The sequence below is a fragment of the Haematobia irritans genome, chromosome 4 (assembly GCF_050003625.1).
Source record: "Haematobia irritans isolate KBUSLIRL chromosome 4, ASM5000362v1, whole genome shotgun sequence".
NCBI lineage: Eukaryota > Metazoa > Arthropoda > Insecta > Diptera > Muscidae > Haematobia > Haematobia irritans.
The window spans coordinates 95,403,970-95,424,662 of NC_134400.1; the positions used below are offsets into that span (position 1 = coordinate 95,403,970).

General features: G+C 31.8%; 1 protein-coding gene and 2 long non-coding RNA genes across 4 annotated transcripts; 1 reads left to right on the forward strand and 2 right to left on the reverse strand.

Moving 5' to 3' along the window:
* Positions 1–862: 862 nt before the first annotated feature.
* LOC142232757 (uncharacterized) lies at positions 863–1,747 on the reverse strand. Its single transcript, XR_012721198.1, has 2 exons — positions 1,635–1,747; positions 863–1,570 (listed from the first exon to the last, which is right to left on the reverse strand). It is a non-coding gene; the product is annotated as an uncharacterized LOC142232757 (long non-coding RNA).
* Positions 1,748–5,704: 3,957 nt separating this feature from the next.
* On the forward strand, positions 5,705–13,985 carry LOC142233316 (uncharacterized). Its single transcript, XM_075304202.1, has 2 exons — positions 5,705–5,898; positions 12,761–13,985. The coding sequence occupies exon 2, from the start codon at positions 12,833–12,835 to the stop codon at positions 13,301–13,303; it is 471 nt and encodes a 156-aa protein (XP_075160317.1). The 5' UTR covers positions 5,705–5,898; positions 12,761–12,832; the 3' UTR covers positions 13,304–13,985.
* Positions 7,671–8,747, reverse strand: LOC142236228 (uncharacterized). Of its 2 annotated transcripts, XR_012721948.1 has the most exons (3): positions 8,568–8,649; positions 8,253–8,496; positions 7,671–8,189 (listed from the first exon to the last, which is right to left on the reverse strand). It is a non-coding gene; the product is annotated as an uncharacterized LOC142236228 (long non-coding RNA). The 2 variants fall into 2 exon arrangements; XR_012721947.1 differs by having other exon boundaries at positions 8,253–8,747.
* Positions 13,986–20,693: the final 6,708 nt, after the last annotated feature.

Sequence of the window (20,693 nt, forward strand, 5' to 3'; positions counted from 1 at the left end):
TAAATCCTATTTGTTTACGTTGTTTACATATATAAAGAGCAGAGTAGACTAACAAAATAAAAGCTGGAGCGCTTAAAATTCGATTCGATTGAATCGAACATGTTGACACAAAACTGCCCCCACACTATTAAAAATATATGTATATAAATATATATTTATATATATATATATATATATATATATATATATATATATATATATATATATATATATATATATATATATATATATATATATATATATATATATATATATATATATATATATATATATATATATATATATATATATATATATATATATATATATATATATATATATATATATATATATATATATATATATATATATATATATATATATATATATATATATATATATATATATATATATATATATATATAAATTTTAAACCCCAAAACATGCTTGGTGAGAACACCGCATTAATTTATAATGTGCACAATATATGGGATATGTTCGACACGACCGCTGTCGTCCGGAATAACTGATAGTCTATAATGCGCATTATACTACTCCCAATAAACACAAACGTTTGAAAAATGCTAAATTTCAACAATTTTTCAAACATTTTTTCAAAGGATTAGGGTAATATTCAAGTTGAGAAATTGTTGAGAAAATCGCGTTCTCAACAAAAAACAGACATTACCCTCAACAGTGAAATTCAACACATTAGCAATAATATCTCAAGTGTTATCCTCAAATTGAAATGCATCGCTACGCAATAATTTGTTAAACAATTTTCGATGCGAGTCAAATTCAAATTTAACATCGTTGCAAATACTTTTCAACCTAAATTTGTATGAATGATATCCCCACTTCAAATTGAAAGTCAAAGCGAAAATTCTATGAATTTTGTATTATTTATTCATTTTCTTCAAAATAAAATATATAAAAATACACTACACTACATAATACACTACAATACCAATTGATACATAATAATCTTATTAAACATATCAACAAATAAGAACAAAAAAAAAACAAAACTTTAAATATCTTAAACATTATTAGTAAACACGTTTGCATTGATAATTCGATTTCCTTCCTTTTGGTGTCATAAAACAGCATTAAAATTTATTAACATGCGGGCAATTTGAAATTAGGAACGTACTGGACCGCGTGTTAGAATTGATTCCCAGCAGAAGAAATTCACAAAATATCCATTTTAAACTGATAATAGCATATGAATTAAACTGACAATGTGATGCACATTTTCATCCAGAAGTTGTTGATTTCAACAATTTGTTGTTTTTAACAATTTTAATTGGTTGTACTTGTAATGTTTCTGGAAACTTTTTCTTGTCGATAAGCCACTCATTTTTCATTGGTCAGCTTCTTAATGTTCGCAAGAATGTAGCATCCAAAGATTTTAGTTTTCTGCAAAGAGATTTAAATTTAGTGACTTCTCTAAAGTGTTGATTTAATTTTTCATATTGACGTACCAATTATTATAAACTATTTGAAGCAGTTCCAGTTAATTGTCCACCATTTTTTTCATCGGTCAGCTTTTTAATGTTTTCAAGAACGTAGAATCCATAATTTTAGTTTTCTGCAAAGAGATATACATTTAGTGACTTCCTTAAAGTTTTATTTCATTTATTATTTTCACTTACCTATTTTTATAAACTATTTGGTTATTTGTCTAAAATTTTCCATTTTTTAATTTCTTGCAATTGACCACGAACTTCGTTGCACAAATAAGTATTGAAAACCACATGGTTTTTTCGTTGCATTTTAGGGTAGTGTTTTCCTTCCTTAAAGTTTTATTTCATTTATTATTTTCACTTACCTATTTTTATAAACTATTTGGTTATTTGTCTAAAATTTTCCATTTTTAATTTCTAGCAATTGACCACGAACTTCGTTGCACAAATAAGTATTGAAAACCACATTGGTTTTTTCGTTGCATTTTAGGGTAGTGTTTTGTCAAAGTTTTCTCATATTATTTTCAACACCTTTTCAAAGATTTCGTCAACATTTTGGCAAATTGGAAGTAATTCGCAAACAATTTGAAGATGTATTGAAGATGAGCTATTTCAAGTCAAGTTGAATTTATGTTGAAAATTATATTTACCATCAAACTGAAAAGTTGTTGCATTTGAAAAACGCTCATCCTGTGTTTATTGGGCTGTGGTTTTAGTACTAATATTTAGTATTTTTTAGTATTTAGTATTTATTATTTATTAATTGAGTAGTTTCACATACAACAAGATTTTAAATCTTATAATTACAGCATGTGATTTACAAAGTTAAAATATTGTTAAATGTCTCGGTTATTAAATTATGACTATAGTTACATAAAATTAATTAATTAAGTTACATAATGACAACAGTTACGATGAAACAGCATATTAGTTAACCACAAAAAAATATTAAAAAAATAAAAAAGTATTAAAATAATAATAAAAATAAAAATTAAAAATGATTGTATAAAGCTCGTTTGAATGATATTGCGTTGCCGATAAATTGTATGTTTGGTGGAAGGGAGTTCCATAGACGTATTGCGTTATAGAAAAAATGCCATTCAGATATCAAAAGACGATGTCGAATAGGTATAATAGTTAATCTTCTGTTTGATCTTCCGATAGTAAGTTTATTGTATAAATTTTCAGGTTTTCGATTATACAGCAGTTTATGCAAAAGTAAAAGAGTTCTGATATTCAGTAAATCGTTAAATGTAACACCGCATAAATTTTTTGAGAAAAGAGAGCAGCTTTCAAATCTTTTTAGTCCATATACATATCTTGTTATGGCGTTAAATGCAGTCTCTAGACGTGATTTGCTTCTTGAATCGCACTTGCAGAATAGTTCGCAACCATATAAAAGCACTGGTAAAAGATAAGATTTTGCCAGTAAAACTCTAATGTTCTGTGGAGTGTAAAATTGGACTTTATATAGTGTTCTCAGCATGCCGAAAATTTTCCCAGTCGCTGAAACGATGTGATCTTTCCAGGTTAGAGTATTGTTTAGAACAATACCTAGATTTTTGGCTTTAAATACTTGCTCAATGCATTGACCTCCGATTCTTACTGGATATTCACAATCTAGTTCCTGTGTACGACCAGAGAAAAGAATGAATTTTGATTTGGTTGGGTTTATGTTGAGTTTGTTACGTAGGGTCCAGTTGTAAATACTGTTTAAATCCGCGTTCAGTTTTATTATGCCTTGCTGCAGCTGTGACTTGGCGCAACTCAAATAAATTTGGACATCATCTGCATAAATCTGAATATTGCTGTATTTAAGTATATTTGGTAATTCGTTTATGTATAAGCAAAATAACAATGGTCCCAGAATAGATCCTTGTGGGACACCTTGGTTAACAGGTAAAGGTGTAGAAACGTTATTCCCAACTACGACAGACTGCTTTCGACCACAAAGATAGCTTGAAATGAGAGCCGTTGCAGTGTTTGAAAAATTAAAGTGGTTTTTCAGTTTGTTGCATAATATACGATGGTCCACACAATCAAAAGCCTTGGAATGGTCTAATAGTACTATACAGGAAATATTTCCGCCATCTAGATTTGATCGTATTTCATCGGTGACATCAATCAGTGCAGTTATGCAATTGTGTTTGGAGCGGAACCCAGATTGTCTACTTGACATAAGATTGTGTGCATCCAGATACCCATTTATCTGATGCTTAATAATCCTTTCAAAAACCTTTGAAAGGAAAGGTAGAATAGAAATTGGACGGTAATCTGAGTTGGATTTGGGTATCGGAATGACTTTAGCATGCTTCCACGCGTTAGGAAATCGACTAGTAGTTAATATTGCATTAAAAAGATGCGTAATATACGGACATATGTATTGTAGAATAGTTTTTATAAACTTTGGATGAATTAAATCAAAACCCATTGCGTTTGACTTTACAGATAGACAACTCCTTGCGACATAGAATGGTTCCACGCAAGAAAACTCAAAAGTGGACACAGATGTAAAATTATGTACTATAATTTGTTCCGTAGCAACTTCAACAGGATGACTTTCGGGCACTTTTACAAATTTTTCATTGAATGCTTCAGGATCCCCAACAACAATCGAATCCATTTTTTTGGTTCCAATTCCAATGTCACGGATGGTCTCCCATTTCTTTTTCGAATTAGTGGCTGAATGAAATTTATTGGCATAAAAAGCTGTTTTATGCCTCTGTATCGTTTTGTTCACTTCAGTTCTTAAAGCTCGAAATTCATCATACATGCCTGGTAGTTTAAACGCTTTCCATCTTTTATAAGCGTTATCTCGTTTCTTAATTAATTTCTTTATAGTGGGATTAAACCAGGAATTTTGAGTTTGTTTTCCACGAGTAACTTGTTGAGGGACAGAAAACTGCTGAATGCGTTGCAGATTTATATTTAAAAATTCAAGTTTTTCGTCAACAGATGTCATACCAAAAATTTGGTGCCAATTAACGTTCATGAACTCTCTAGTAAGAATTTCATAATTTATCTTATTAAAATTAAAGTATTTGGTCGGATTCTCAGGGATCGGAGGTTGAACATTATATGTCATGAAAATTAAATCGTGTTTTGAAAAGCATGGCACACTAAGTTGATCATATAATAACACATTTTCTATTTTGGTAACGAGAAAAATATCCAATAGACTATTTGAATTTGAAGTAAAATGTGTGGGAGTTGTTTTGTTTACAATTTGAAATCCAATTGAGTTGAAGGAGTCCATAAGTGAATCTTCATGAAGAATATTTGAATTGAAATCGCCACCGATAATGATATCATCGTAGCTCATAGATATATTCAATAAGGTGCTTAGGAGAGAGTCGTATGGAACTAATTTATTTGGACGATATACACAGCCGAGAAGTAATTTGTGTGTGTTTATTGTGGCTTCAATGAATATTGATTCAACCTTCTCGTTATTATCTGATTTAAATATCAACTTACATGGAATATTAGATTTTATATATATAGCCACTCCTCCGCCTAAAGAACATCTATCGTTTCGGAAAATGTTGTATCCGTTTGCTCTAATAAGTCCATCTGTAATAGATGTGTTGAGCCATGTTTCAGTGACATATGTAATGTCAACTCCAGAATTTTCAAATATATATCTAAATTCATCCATTTTATTTGAGAGACTTTGCGCGTTTATATGGCAAATATTGAGACCACTTTTCTGTTTGGCAAGGATGCGAATAACATTTGTTGTGCCGTCAATGGAACTTCTTCTGTTACTTATGCGCTTTACAGACTATCAGTTATTCCGGACGGAATGTCGGTGTTGGAAAGAAATCGTACAGTGTGTCAATTCGGTCAGATTTGTATACGATAAATTTATTATCGAAAGCTATCGATTATCGTTTAGTTTTGAATTATCGAAATTTGCTGAAAAATAATCAAGAAGAAGAAAATGGAAAACGGTAAAAAGCGCCATATTCCAAATAATTTAATGCAAGGAGAGCAACGCAAAGTTTTGGCCAAATAATCCTCAAACACTTTACGTAACAAAGAAAAATACTAATTTTTTTGAAAATCTATCTTCAAACAAAATGGACCACGTATTTACCATCGAATTTATTGAATTATACAAGAAGTGCCCACAACTATGGAAAATAAAATCAGATGAGTATCGGAACAAAAACTTACGTCAAATGGGCTATGACGTTCTACTGCAAAAATGCAGAGCCCATAATAATACGGCAACGGTAGAGGACGTTAAAAAAAAATTAATAATATTAGAAGCGCATATAGACGCGAACTAAAAAAAATTCGACAGAGCGAAAGATCTGGCGCTGGAACGGCCAGTGTATATAAGCCCACTTTGTGGTACTACAAGCACCTATCCTTCCTTTCGGACCAAGAAAGTCAAGAAGAAGGAACCTGTTCGGAGGAGCTTTTGGAGGAGTTTTTAGATGTTGAAGTAAGTAATTATATTATCTAAATTTTATTCGTAATGTTTTAACAATTCCCAGTTCCAGTTTCATTTTTTTATATGTTCACATTTTCTACAATAAAACAAGTAAGGAAAGTCTAAAGTCGGGCGGCGCCGACTATATTATGCCCTGCACCACTTTGTGATCCACATTTTCAATACCATCTGAATTCCTTCAAATTTGTTGAATACCTGTGCCAAATTTGAAGTCGATTGGACTAAAACTGCGACCTAGACTTTGATCACAAAAACGTGTTCACGGACAGACGGACATGGCTATATCGACTCAGGAGCCCATCCTAAGCATTTTTGCCAAAGACACCATATGTCTATCTCGTCTCCATAGTTTAGTATACCGATGGTAATCGTCTGTCTGTACATGTAATTTTGTGTGCAATGTACAGCACTCAGTTTATGTGCAATCGTTCTCAAATTTGATACCGAGTTTTACTTTGACTCGGAGACAATCGCTATTGATTTTGAAAAAATATGTTCATATTTAAATATAGCTCTCGATTTACACTCATACGACAACGGTAGGGCAAAATTTCACTCTGAATTACTTAAACTTGTGCACTGAAAATAGAATCACATTTAGAAAAACCTCCTAAATAAAAATTGTCTGCTATTTATAAGCTCGAATACATAAACATGTTTTAGTTTGACAAAAACAAAATATGAACTTGGCTATTGTAGTACAATTAAAACAATATGTATGAATATCTATAGTATTTACCCAAAAAGCTGAATATATATGTAGTACTGTAATGCCCCCTCAAAACGGTCAATAAAAATTTGGTATATCTCAGCCATATGTAAGAAATACGTAATAACGTTTATAAGATATAAAAAACAAACAAAATTTTTACGTCCCCAATAACCATTCTCACAAATTTTAGTAAATTAGTTTGGTTAGCTTCTAAATATGAGCAAAAAAATCGATGCTGTCGCGCCAGTTATAATAATTCTACGTATATTCATTAATACAATAAAATAAAGTTAATAATACTTGTATTCAAGTCTATTTTGTACTCAATTATGGTGCCACCAGAGATGGTCTGTATCAAAAATTTTTAGGTTTGCGACTGTCGCAAAGTTGTTAACGTCACATACGCGTAGTAAATGTAGAAAAAGTCACAAAAGTCGAAAACTCAAAAAACTGTAGTCTAGTTAGCTAGGCAACGAATTCGATTATATCCAAGACGTTGGAATGTGAAGTTTCAATTCTTCGGAATGTTCACAATATTGCCTTTTGCACAAGTAGGGGGCTTTTCTCGTCCTTCCTTAGCTTAAAGTTCAGCCTCCTCAAGGTATTTTGAGCACTCACCAACGGGAATTTCGATACCACCTAAGAAAATGGGCTTGACCGCGGGAAAACTTTCATAAATGTCTGCAGAAACTGGCAAAATTAATTAATAAATGTTCACAACTTCTATTCCAAATAAGGTTTTCTGCAATAGGTTTATGGGTTTTGCGACATACTTTTATACTGACGCAAATGTGTGTCGCAAATGTCACAGTTTGTGACAGGCCAACCCTGGGTGCCACTATACGCTGCACCAAGGCAAAAAGAAAGTATGTTCACATGAGTTCAAAAACATATTAATGAACAGCCTTTGGTCAGAGTTTAGGCTGTTTTCCTATGGACAGAGAATAAACTGGCCTACGCTAAACAAAATGGTATACGTGACTAGTTTCGGTCTTACTTTCGAATATCTATCACTGCAACGATCATAGATATTGATTCATACGCTTAAACATAGTTGGAAAATGTTCTTTATTGGACAATATTGATTTCTTTATATGGCTGCTGTTATATAGTCGAAAGCATATTGTTGGACGTTTGTGGTTGGAATTTTTGGAATCAATAGTACCGTTGTTTACAGTTTTTTTTAGCGGCAACCTTACTCTTAAAAATGCTCCAGGCAAAAAGTCCAACGGATTGAGATCATTTGGTGGTCATTTAGCGATATAAATTAAGCAAGAAACCTCCTTTTTAAGCCACTCTTGGATGAAGCATACTGAGTGTTTAATCCTCTTTCAATTTCCGTGGCCCGCAGCCAAAAATAACATTTGCTCTTGGAGGTGATCATATTCCTCATCTACGTGTAACGATAGTCACTTGTAGTTTTCCAGCCAATTATAACGAAATCACACTACCACGTTGGAATTCAATCACAAATAATTGAACGCAATAGATGAAAATACTTTTGTAAGCTTGCATGGTGTGCGAAGGCGATTGTGACAGCATTCCTGGTCTCGATACCTTGTGGCGACTGCTGTGAAATAAATTGGAAATTTTATTTATAAATTTTCGATACATTCTAATGTGGCAAACTTACTAGATACTGCATTTGCATTTGACTCATCATTTGCTGTTAAGGATTAAATTGGACACGATGGTTATATTTACACACTAATTAACAAACACAGGCTATTTAAATAAATATTTATTATGATTGAGAAGGGTTGCCATTGTAGTTTCCCAAAAATATTAAAAATTCGTAGCCGCAATTGTGAACGTCTCGATATTATCTCAAGTTGATATTACTAAGTTAAAATAGTAGATGTGAATCAGTGCTGCCGCTAGTGAAAAATTGAGTGAAGTAGATTTTGGAGAAAAGTGGAGTAGATTGAATAAAATTGAAGTAGCATACATTTTTGAAAACAAAACAATAGAATTCATTTTATTATACCCTCCACCATAGGATGGGGGTATATTAACTTTGTCATTCCGTTTGTAACACATCGAAATATTGCTGTAAGACCCCATAAATTATATTCTGGGTCGTGGTGAAATTCTGGGTCTATCTGAGCATGTCCGTCCGTCTGTTGAAATCACGCTAACTTCCGAACGAAAGAAGCTATCGACTTGAAACTTGGCACAAGTAGTTGTTATCGATGTAGGTCGGATGGTATTGAAAATGGGCCATATCGGTCCACTTTTACGTATAGCCCCCATATAAAGGGACCCTAAGATTTGGCTTGTGGAGCCTCTAAGAGGAGCAAATTTCTTCCGATCCGGTTGAAATTTGGTATATGTATATGGTCCCAAACAGCCATGCACAAATTGGTCCAATTCCCCCCTATAAAAGGATCCTCAGATTTATATGGGGGTTATAATAATCAACCAAAACTTTATTTCTGTAGAAAATTTTGTCAAAATTCTATTTCTATAGAAAATGTTGTCAATATTTTATTTCTATAGAAAATTTTGTCAACATTTTATTTATATAGAAAATTTTGTCAAAATTTTACTTCTATAGAAAATTTTGCAAATATTTTATTTCTATAGAAAATTTTGCAAATATTTTATTTCTTTAGAAAATTTTGTCTAAATTTTATTTCTATAGAAAATTTTATCAAAATATTATTTCTATAGAAAATTTTGTCAAACTGAATTATAAACGTATTTAATCGGCCTTCTTTGTTTAAAATATACCCCGTATGGACTAACTTACAATTTAGAAGACGGTGTTAAGGAATTTGAAGTGTTATCGCAACCCAAGTAGTTGCATTGTAGATGACAGTCTTTAGTAGAAGTTTCTACGCAATCCATGGTGGAGGGTACATAAGATTCGGCCTGGCCGAACTTACGGCTGTATATACTTGTTTTAACATAAAAATACTATAAATATTAAAAATCTGATATTTATTAATGGAATGGAATAACATTTACGAAAATTGAACAATAGGTTTTTTGGTAATTTTCCTGGTAAAGTTTTTGCGTTTTATTTTAGCACTGGTTATCAGCAGGGCTGTGGAGTCGAGCCAATTTTGCTCGACTCCGACTCCAGCATTTTTCATCAGCTCGACTCCGACTCCGGAGTCGACTCCGGGTAATATAACTAAATCTCATTTTAATACCACTACTTTGTAGTTCTATTGTGGGGGTACCGTAGGTGGATCGATATAAAGTATCGTATTTATTTATGTGTGCAAAAAAGTTCTTAATTTCACATTAGATGCCAATTGAACTCTTATTTCAAATTTAGGGCAATGTTTAATAAATAAAATAATGATATAAATTCCCATCATTATATGAGAAGATACCAACAGTATATGTATTTGGGGACCAAAGTTATTGATACTATCTCAAATCCTTTAAATTTGTTGCGAGCTATATAAAGGTTTATATTCCCATATGCATCAATTTGAATCTGAATTGATTTAGACAAAATTGTATATACTTCTACAAAATCTATGTACTTAAAATTTAAATCTAAATCTAAAGTCGGGCGGGCCGGTTATAATATACTCTGCACAACTTTGTATTTAGATCTAAATTTTGATAAAATCTCAAATCAGACTTTTACAAAATCTCGGGCAATATTTGGGAAATATTTATAATTGTTTAGACAATTTCGCAAAAATGCATTTATGATTCATTCATTGAAAAATTTGAAAATTTGAGTCATTTCTACAAGTTTTCGACTTAGCAGTGAGTATCAGTGAGCATACAATTTTGGAAAAATTTTTGTCTAGTAAATAAAATATATATCTATATAAAATAGAAATAAAATTTTGCAAAATGTTCTACAGAAACAAAATTTTGACTAAATTTTCTATAGAAATAAAATTTTGAATAAAATTTTTATAGACATAAAATTTGGAAAAATTTTTATAGAAATAAAAGTTTGAAAGAATTATCAATAGAAATACAATTAAAAAAATTGTGTAACAAACGAAATTTTGCAAAATTTTCTATAGAAATAAAATTTTGCAAAATATTCTATAGAAACAAAATTTTGACTAAATTTTCTATAGAAATAAAATTTTGACTAAATTTTAAATAGAAAAAAATATTTCTATAGTAATAAAATTTTGAATACATTTTTTATAACAGTGAGTATCAGTGAGCATCAGTAAGAAAAAAAAATTGAGAAAATTTGCTATAGAATTTGCTATAAAATTTGATAATTTTTTCTTATAGAAATAAAATTTTGAAAAAATTATCAATAAAAATACAATTTTAGAAAAATTTTTGTGTAGTAAATAAAATTCTGCAAAATATTCTACAGAAACAAAATTTTGACTAAATTTTCTATAGAAATAAAATTTTCTACACGCAAAAAAATAATTCTTGCCTCCCAAACGAAATTTTAGACAAACAAAGCTCGTTTCTCATTTGACAAAAAAATTTTATTTCTATATAAAATTTTGACAAAATTTTATATAGAAATAAAATTTTGACTTAAATTTTTATAGAAATAAAATTATCAATAGAAATAAAATTTTGCAACATATTCTATAGAAACAAAATTTTGACTCAATTTTCTATAGAAATAAAATTTTGACTCAATTTTCTATAGAAATAAAATTTTGACTAAATTTTTTAAAGAAAAAAATATTTCTAATGTAATAAAATGTTGAATAAATTTTTTATAGAAATAAAATTTTGACAAAATTTGCTATAGAAACAAAATTTTGACACAACTTTTTATAGAAATAACATTTTGACAAAATTTTCTATAAAAAACAACTTTGAAAAATTTTTTCTGTCAATATTCCACATGTTTGTATATGGCCTTAAAATAAAATTTAAAAAAATAATTTCGATTCTTCGAAATATTTCAAATAAATTGATATGGGCATTAAAATGGATCGATTCAGCCCATCTGCTAGTCTAACATTCTAGAAAACATAAAAAGATAGTAATTGGAAGTTGATTTTCATTTACTATCATGCTGTACATTGATCGAATGAATAACGCAATGGAAATTAATTTGAGTAAAAACTTGCTTAGTTACAAAAATGTGAAGTGTTTTAAAAAATTTGGTTTAGCCGGAGTCGGAGTCGAGCAAAATTTTTACGACTCCGACTCAAGCAAAATCTTCAGACTCCGACTCCAAGACTCCGACTCCGGCTCCACAGCCCTGGTTATCAGTGCAAAAAGAAAACAGCTCTTATGATGTATTTATATCCACTACCTATTTACCAGAAGTTCAAAAATGAAAAGATAGCACAAATATACATTAATTTGTTAACAGCATGATTATATTTTATTATTGTTGAAGTAAGTACAGAAATCGTTTCTAACAAGTTTTCCCAAAGATGAAAGATTATCATCTATATTATTATCATTGTTACAATTTTGTTGTGGTATCTCTGCCATTTTTATGTTTTGTAAATATGCATTCGGAGTTTTAGATTTTAAAAAGTTGTGGAGATAGCATATTGCAAGCACAACAATTCTAGTTTTTCGGGGCTAAGGTTAATAGTACCTAAGAGTATTCTGAATCTTGATGCTATAATGCCGAATGCATTTTCTACAATCCTACGTGCGCGTGACAATCGGTAATTGAAATAAATTTGCTCTATTGATAATGAGGGCGTACAATAAGGCTTCATAAAATGTTTTCCTAATGGAAAAGCATTGTCGGTTACAAAAACATAAGGCAATTCAATATTAAAATTATTAATTAGTTCTGAATTAGGTAGGTTCAACTGGCCAGATTCGTACATACTACGGATTTTGCTGTTGGCATAGACACCTCCGTCTGAAACACGTCCATTGGCTCCAACCTCAACCATCAAAAATTCACAATTAGCATTAACCAAAGCCAAAAGCACAATACTGAAGTTTTTTTTGTAATTGAAATAGTACGATCCTGAGTTGTTCGGTTTTCTTATTTTAATATGTTTTCCATCCATTGCTCCTATGCAATGTGGAAAGTTCCATAAATTTTCAAAATCAACTGCGACTTCTTTCCAATCATATTCACATCTTGGCAACTGCAAATAAAAATTTTAATAGAGTATTAATTGCTATGGTTTTATTGTACATCCTATTTAACAGTCAATACAAAAATATATTTTATATAAAATATAATTTCATTATTATTTTCAGAAAGTTGAGCCGAAAAAAAAACAGTCCTTCTGGAAAGAAAGAAAAACTCTTTTGGAGAAAGCCATAAATATAATGGAGAACACCAAAGAAGATTATGCTAGCAAATTAGCCAGCACTTGGGAGGAAGAGTTCAGAGCTCTTTCTCCCAAACAAAGAATGTATGCAAGTAGGATTATTAGCGAAACCCTCTATTTAGGACAACTGTCACACTTAAACGAAAACTCATACCGCTCTGTAGAAATTGCTCTGACGCAAAACGCCTCTACATCACATAAACGCCCTAGATGGGACAATATAAAAACTTTAACAGACATCGAATTCGAAGAGGAATATTTAAGCGGGTCTTCAATGGACTTCAACCCCTCAACATCAAGGAAACACAAATCAAAAACCAACATACCCATTGCTTCTTCGAGTGAGCGAATAAGTATAAATGTGGAAAGCGAAAGCGATAGCGATAGCTCTGAAGAGGGATGGACGGGAGAAAGAAGCGCAGGTTATAAGTATGAAGTTACCAGTGAGGGAATGCACTTTTCGCACTAAAAAACATTTTTTATACTTTTATATTTATTTTTTATACTTTTTTACACAGGGCAACACAAAAACTCCAAACAAAAAATCACACCAGCCGAAAGTACTCGATGAGAGAAGAAAAGTAGTATCTGGATTTTGCAAAATTGGTTGCTGTTCGTTTTGTGGCCAAATTCGATTTTGTTCACTTTTTTCCAATTTTCGCATGGCCGTAGCTCGATCATTGCTGTGAATTTTTTTGCAGTCTTCAGAAAAGCTACAACTCTTGACTCGCCCAATAAAATGTTGAATATAGTAAGTCGAATAATTTCATCTACATGTTTAAAACCCCAAAAATGTAACGAAAACAAAGATTTTTTCCGTTTTTCGACTGCAGGTCTTGAACTAATGAAAATATTATCAAACAATTAAGGCACTAAGAGCAACAATTTTGATGAAGACTGCAAAAAAAAAATCAGCACTTTTCACGCTATGGCCATGCGAATATTGCAAAAAAGTGCACAAAATCAAATTTGACGACAAAAATACACAGAGGCTCATTAAAAACGAACAACAACCAATCTAACAAAATCCAAATACAACTTTTGTTAAAAATTAAAAAGCTCAACGAATTTACAAAAAACTATTTGAAGCAATATTTATTGTTGAACGATTAGAAACAGAAAAAAGAATACAGAATTTTATTTTCTAAATGACATAATATAAAAGTCAAATTCATAGACTACTACGATAGATAGATGACAAGTAGAAATTATTTAAATTGTACAAAGTGTGAATATAAAAACTTCAACACGCCTCCTCAAATTAAATAATTTCTTGAACACCCATTGATGATATAAATTGTTTATGTTTGATTCGAGGTAGTGGTTTTGTTAAAACGTCAGCAGGCATTTCACTCGTAGCCATATATTGAATATCGACAACTTTATCTTCAATTGATTGACGAATAAAATGATACCTATAATCAATATGTTTGGTTCGAGAATGATGTCCGCCATATTGGGCCATCGCTTGAGCACTTTGTGAATCGCTATAAATTTTTGTCGGATTGGTATCAACAAATCCCAATTCGGATGTTAAATATCGCAAGTAGTAGGCCTCTTTAGCTGCCTCAGACAGTGCTATATATTCAGATTCGGCACTCGAAGTAGCAACTACACACTGTTTTCTTGATTCCCAAGATATTACGGCTCCTGCGAGTGTAAAACAAAATCCAGTTTGCGACTTTCTATCATTAGAATCATTCGCCCAACTAGCGTCGACGTATCCGATGATGGGCAAACCAGATTTTTTATAAGTCAGAGTAAAAGTTTGCGTTGAATTCAAATATTTTAATACATTCAGTGCTGCATTCCAATGTTGCTTACGGGGGTCGGAATTGAATTGAGATAGCATATTGACACTACATGCTATATCTGGTCTACTAAATACCGAGAGATGCAATAGAGATCCGATGAGCTCTTGATATTTGGTGGTATTTACTTTATCAGCTTCTTCTGGAATTTTTGGTTCTTTCTCAAGACAAATTTGTGGTTGCATTGGAATTTTGACAAGCTTTGAATTTTCTTGACCGTACTTTTGAATTAAATTAGATATATAACCAGGTTGTGATATCGATATTGAGTTATCAGAAATATTGACTTCCAAACCAATACAATGCTTTGGTTGTCCTAAGTCTTTTACTCTAAAATTATTTTTGAGAGTAACTATAAGACGGTCAACTTCGTTGTTATTATCTGACGCTATAAGGATATCATCAACATATAAAGTGACAATAGTTGTGGAACCATTAACATTTTTATAATAAACACATTGGTCGTAATTCGATTGCTTCAATCCAAATTGTTTAAAAACGCTATCTATTCGCTTAAACCATTGTCGAGCTGCTTGTTTTAAACCATATATACCTTTTTTGAGTTTGCATACCTTATTCCGATCTTGGACAAACCCTTCAGGTTGACTCATGTAAATTTCTTCCTCCAAGTTACCATTAAGGAATGCCGACGATATATCCAGCTGTCGAAGTTTCAAATTTTTCTCAGCACTAAGAGCATACACTAATCGAATAGTACTTTGGCGAACAACTGGTGCAAAGGTATCCATATAGTCAATGCCGTATTTTTGGGCATAGCCTTTCGCCACCAGCCTGGCTTTTCTTTTGTCGACACGACCATCTGGAAAACATTTTGTCTTAAAAACCCATCTGCAATCAATTGGCCTTTTTCCAGTGGGCAAATCAACTAGGTCCCAAACATCATTTTCTATAAGAGATTCAAATTCTTGCAACATGGCATTATACCAGTCATTAGAGCTATTTGACTCCATTGCCTCTTTATACGTTTTAGGATCACAATGTCCGATATTCACGGCCGCGCAAGCAGAATTCTTACCTTTCGCCCATGATCTTAAACTTTGTTTTATAGAACTTACCATGGGAATATTCACTTCAACTTCAGATGCCCCGCCTCCTTCTTCTACAAGTAATTCTGGGTCATCTATGCTGTCAACAAATATATCTGGCTCTTCATCACCTTGATCTGTTATTTGATTGTCTTCTTGTATTTGCTCATTTTCCAGTTGTGAGTTATGATTTTCTTCTTCTTCTTTATTTTCTTGAAATTCATAAAATCTCCGCCATTCTTGATTATTTCCATCAGATTGATAAAATGCATTCTCCAAGAATTTTACATTTCGATTTTTCTGTATGAGATTGGTTCCTGGTTTCCACAGACGATACGCTTTAGATTCTTCGTCATAACCGACCATAATATATTCATCGCTTCGTGGCATAAATTTCGATTTCGGCTTTTTCTTGTTCAAACCATATGCTATACATCCAATTTTACGAAAATGACTGACAGTAGGCATTTTTCCAGTCCACAGTTCTTCGGCTGTTTTATCAAGGTTCAGTTTAGTTGGACACCGGTTTCTTATATATGCCGCAGTGTGTACAAGTTCTCCCCATAAAGATTCTGGTAAGGTTGCTTCCATCATAAAACATCTTACCATTTCGACAAGAGTTCTGTTCATCCTCTCAGCAACGCCGTTTTGCTGAGGGGTGTATTCAACAGTTAATTGCCGTTTGATTCCACATTTGTGGAGAAAAGATGAAAATTCTTTACTAATAAGTTCAGGTGCATTGTCACTCCTTAAACATTTAATCTTCTTTCCAGTTTGGAGTTCCACGGTTTTCTTAAAATTTTGAAACGTCTTCAAATATTCACTTTTATTTTCCAAGCAATAAACGAAAACTTTTCTTGAAAAATCATCGATGAAAGTAGCAAAATATAATCTTCCTCCTAGAGATTCGACTTGCATGGGTCCACAAAGATCTGTGTGTATCAAAGCCAAAAGTTCTTTAGCAGACTTTTCATTTTTCTTTGGAAATGGTTCACGTGTCTGTTTGGACCTTATACACACACTGCAGTTATCGTCTTGATTCTTGATATCTGGCAAACCATAAACCATCTTCTTCGATTGCAATTGTTTTAGGTCACCAAAATTCAAGTGGCCAAACCGAGTATGCCATAAACCAAATTTCGTTGTGGTAGATGAAACTCTCTTACAATCTGCACTGACATGAGATTTCAGCAAATATAAACCGTTTTCTTTTACAGTTTCCATAAAAGTGGCTTTTCCTTTCAAAATTTTCGCAGAATTTCCTTTCATTATAACTTCGTAGCCCAAATCCGTAATTTTAGACATAGAAATCAGATTTCCTCCAAGAAGTGGGACAAATAATGTATTGTTCAATCGAATATTCTTTTTCTTTCCGCCAACTAGTAAATTGAGAACAACTGTTCCAATACCTTCGGATTTCACGACAGTATCATCAGCAAGGGTCACTTTGGCATCATAATCTTTGTTCATGTCAGTAAAGAGCTTTTCATCAACACACATATGGGAGGTAGCTCCGCTATCAAAGCACCATTCAGAATACGACTTGTCCTTTGTAGTATTTACCTTATGATCTTTACAACCCTGGGCCTTTTCACCATGAATTTTTGCTGTTTGGTTTCGTTCAAGTTTGACTCTACAGTCCTTAGCTTTGTGTCCCTTCTTGCCACATCTATGACAATTATACTGAAAGTTCTTATCTGACATACCTGAATAATTCGACTGATATTTTTCATGTTTTCTGTTCCATCTTTTTGCTTTTAACGCATTTTCGGCTTCATCGTTATCCTTTTCAACACCAGCTTCCAACAATCTTGACCGTAACAAATTCAGCGATGGAAACTCATTGGCAGTATCAAATGCGGCTCGGATTTCTTTAAATGTGTCTGATAAACCATCAAGCAAAATAACTACCAATAGATTTTCATCGAGATTAACATCTTGTTGAACGATTAGAAACAGAAAAAAGAATACAGAATTTTATTTTCTAAATGACATAATATAAAAGTCAAATTCATAGACTACTACGATAGATAGATGACAAGTAGAAATTATTTAAATTGTACAAAGTGTGAATATAAAAACTTCAACAACTTTTCTTCTCTCATCGATTGCTTTCGGCTGGGATAAGTGATTTTTTATTTGGAATTTTGCGTCATAGTGTTAATAAAGACATGCTAGTACCATTGTTTATTTTTATTTTATGTTCTTTATTAATTAATCCAAAATAAGCGAACTAATATTAACTATGTATCTACGATTTATACATTAACATATACGTTTAATCCATTGATACCGCAATAATATATGTATACATATATGTACATTTCGTTTATTAGCCTAAATAGGCAATCGTTTCACAAATATAGATTTATGTCATATATGATATATTTCCGTACAAAATATATTTTTAATTTTATATTAATATATGTGCCAAAAAAGTAGTATTTACTATAATACGTTCAATGTGATATATCTGTTTTATAGTATATAAACGATAGAATTTGTGTACAAAACTAAACCTTACTAAAATTAAATAAAGACAAACTTGAATTTACTATAAACACGTAGTAATTGTTTTTGTTATACAGATAAAAGAATTTCTCTCGAGAAGTAGTCGCTCCACTTTTTTCTAGCCCATATTGTGGAAAATCTATCTTTCACATAAAAATCTGAGTGTCCATAATTTCCATTCGGATACATTTCCATCGAGTAGCAGTGTCTCCACCTTTTTAGCACTAAAAAAACTATCTTTCACATATAAATCTGGAAACCTATTCGTTTACATTTTGCAACAGTCGACACATTCAGAAGATTTTTGGCAAACAATTGTATACCACTCGCAAGCAATAGTTTCAATGTATTTTTGGTTAAAGGTGAGTATTAAGTTCGAGTTTAGCCGCTAAAATTTTCATGAAAAATTGCGATTTTAGCGGCGAAAGGTGGTATTAAGTTCGAGTTTAGCCGCTAAAATCGTCATATTTTCACGATTACTTTTCTTTAATAGTCGATTTTTATGAATACATGTTATAAAATATAAAAAGTTTCTTTGTGCAAATCCCCAAGAGTTTATAATAAAATTTGCAAGAAATAGGTATAGTTGTATGCCCTTTTTAGTATAAAAATGCTGCTAAACTCGAACTTAAAACCCACCTTAAAATATTACTTTTCTATGTCTCCTATTCTTTTGGCCAATTTGTAGGGATTATATCGAACACAAATATTAAAAGTTACTTACACGTATGTAATTCCTAAGCGATTTTATGATGGCAAGACATGTTTCTATTATAATTCCACTCAAGGTAGATGTTCCCATATAAACTTCAAACTTCAAGTCCGAAAAAGTCTGTCCCGTTGCCAAAAACCGTAACGTAGCTATTAATCTTTCATTTGGAGTTTTCGCATCTCTCAAATGAGTGTCCTGTTTTTGGATGAGTGGACTTATCATATCCAGCAATTCCTCGAATACGTGGGTGTCCATTCTCAGATAATTCTTGTAGTCTTGCGGTGCAGTTAAACTCAATTCTCTTACGAGACGCACATTTGAAGGAGATCTCTTCTTCAACCATCCTTGTATCCATACTCTCTTAACGGGCTGCTCCTCTTTTTCTATTAGCTCCAATAAAAACAAAATTAAAGCTAATTTGATTTTTTTTTGTTTTTGTACATATTGTTATTAAAATTTCACAAAAATTAAGCGGCTTTATTTTCTAGTCAATGTTATTGTTTACAAAAAATATCGATACCATATCGATTTCTGCTATCGATTTTTTCATTGGTCTGTCAAACAAAAATTGCAATGTGGTTAATGCGTACGATTTTAATCGAAAAGTTGGACGCGGACATTGTCGTCCGGAATAACTGATAGTCTGTAAAGCGCATTAGCAAAGACATGTGAGAAACAATGGGCAACGCATTTAATTTGTGTGCAATAATAAACTGTAGAAAATGGTGTGTACAAAATGACGACGATATGGTATATTAAACGGTTATAAATGTAATATTGAATACAAATTTTAGTAGATAGATTTATGATGTGCATATTGTTCTCAATTGGTTGATCGAAAAAAACTTTCTAGGTGAGAGAGACTTTCAATCAATATTGCCTCACCATCCGTTGTTATTTTTATATATATGAGTCCACGATATGAATATGTGGATGCAATTCTCTTATCTTTTCTTAATTTGGAAGCAGCTTGCAATATTTTAAAATTCGTTGTTGTGAGATTTTCCTTAATATGTATAGGCTGATCTGAATCGAATCCTATATGGTGCAAACACAGCTGAGTTTTATTACTTTTCCTAAATTGTGCCAGCATACGCAAGAAATTGTTTTTCAAAAAAGGTGTCAATGTTTTAACTATAATCGTAGTATTCAAAATACTTTTGTTCCTATTTTGAATACGATATATTGCTTTGTATTGGGGTGTAGGTGTATTTAAGACCTGACATATACCATCGAATATGTTGCATAAATTCTCAGACTTCATAAATGGTATTCCATTTATACGCAAATCACATGCAACAGATAAATTATCTTGTTTTTGTATCTGTGACCTCAAAGAAATTAGTTCATCGCTTATTACTTTTATTTGTTTACGATCTGTTTCCAGCACAGACATACGGTCACTCAATTCGTTTATCTTGTAATCAAATTGTGTTTTCTGGCTCTCAAGTATACTTATCCACTTTGAGTCTATTTCATCAATTCTTTTGTTAATGTGTGTGATAAGTCTCTCTTCACTCTCTTTAAACATATATTTGATTTGTTGTATCAAGTCATCTTGAGATGTATGTTTACTCAGACGAGGTGTTTTCGATGTTTTCTCTAGCTTATGTGAGTCTTCTCTTTCTCTTTTAGCTGATGCCGTTAGCTTCTCCATAAGTTCGTCTTGTAATTTGTTATTGTTTTCCACTATTTCTGATAGCAGGTTATTATATTCACTCTCATTTTGTTTTGAAAAACTCATTTTGATCTTGAGTGATAATCTTTGCCAATGTATGT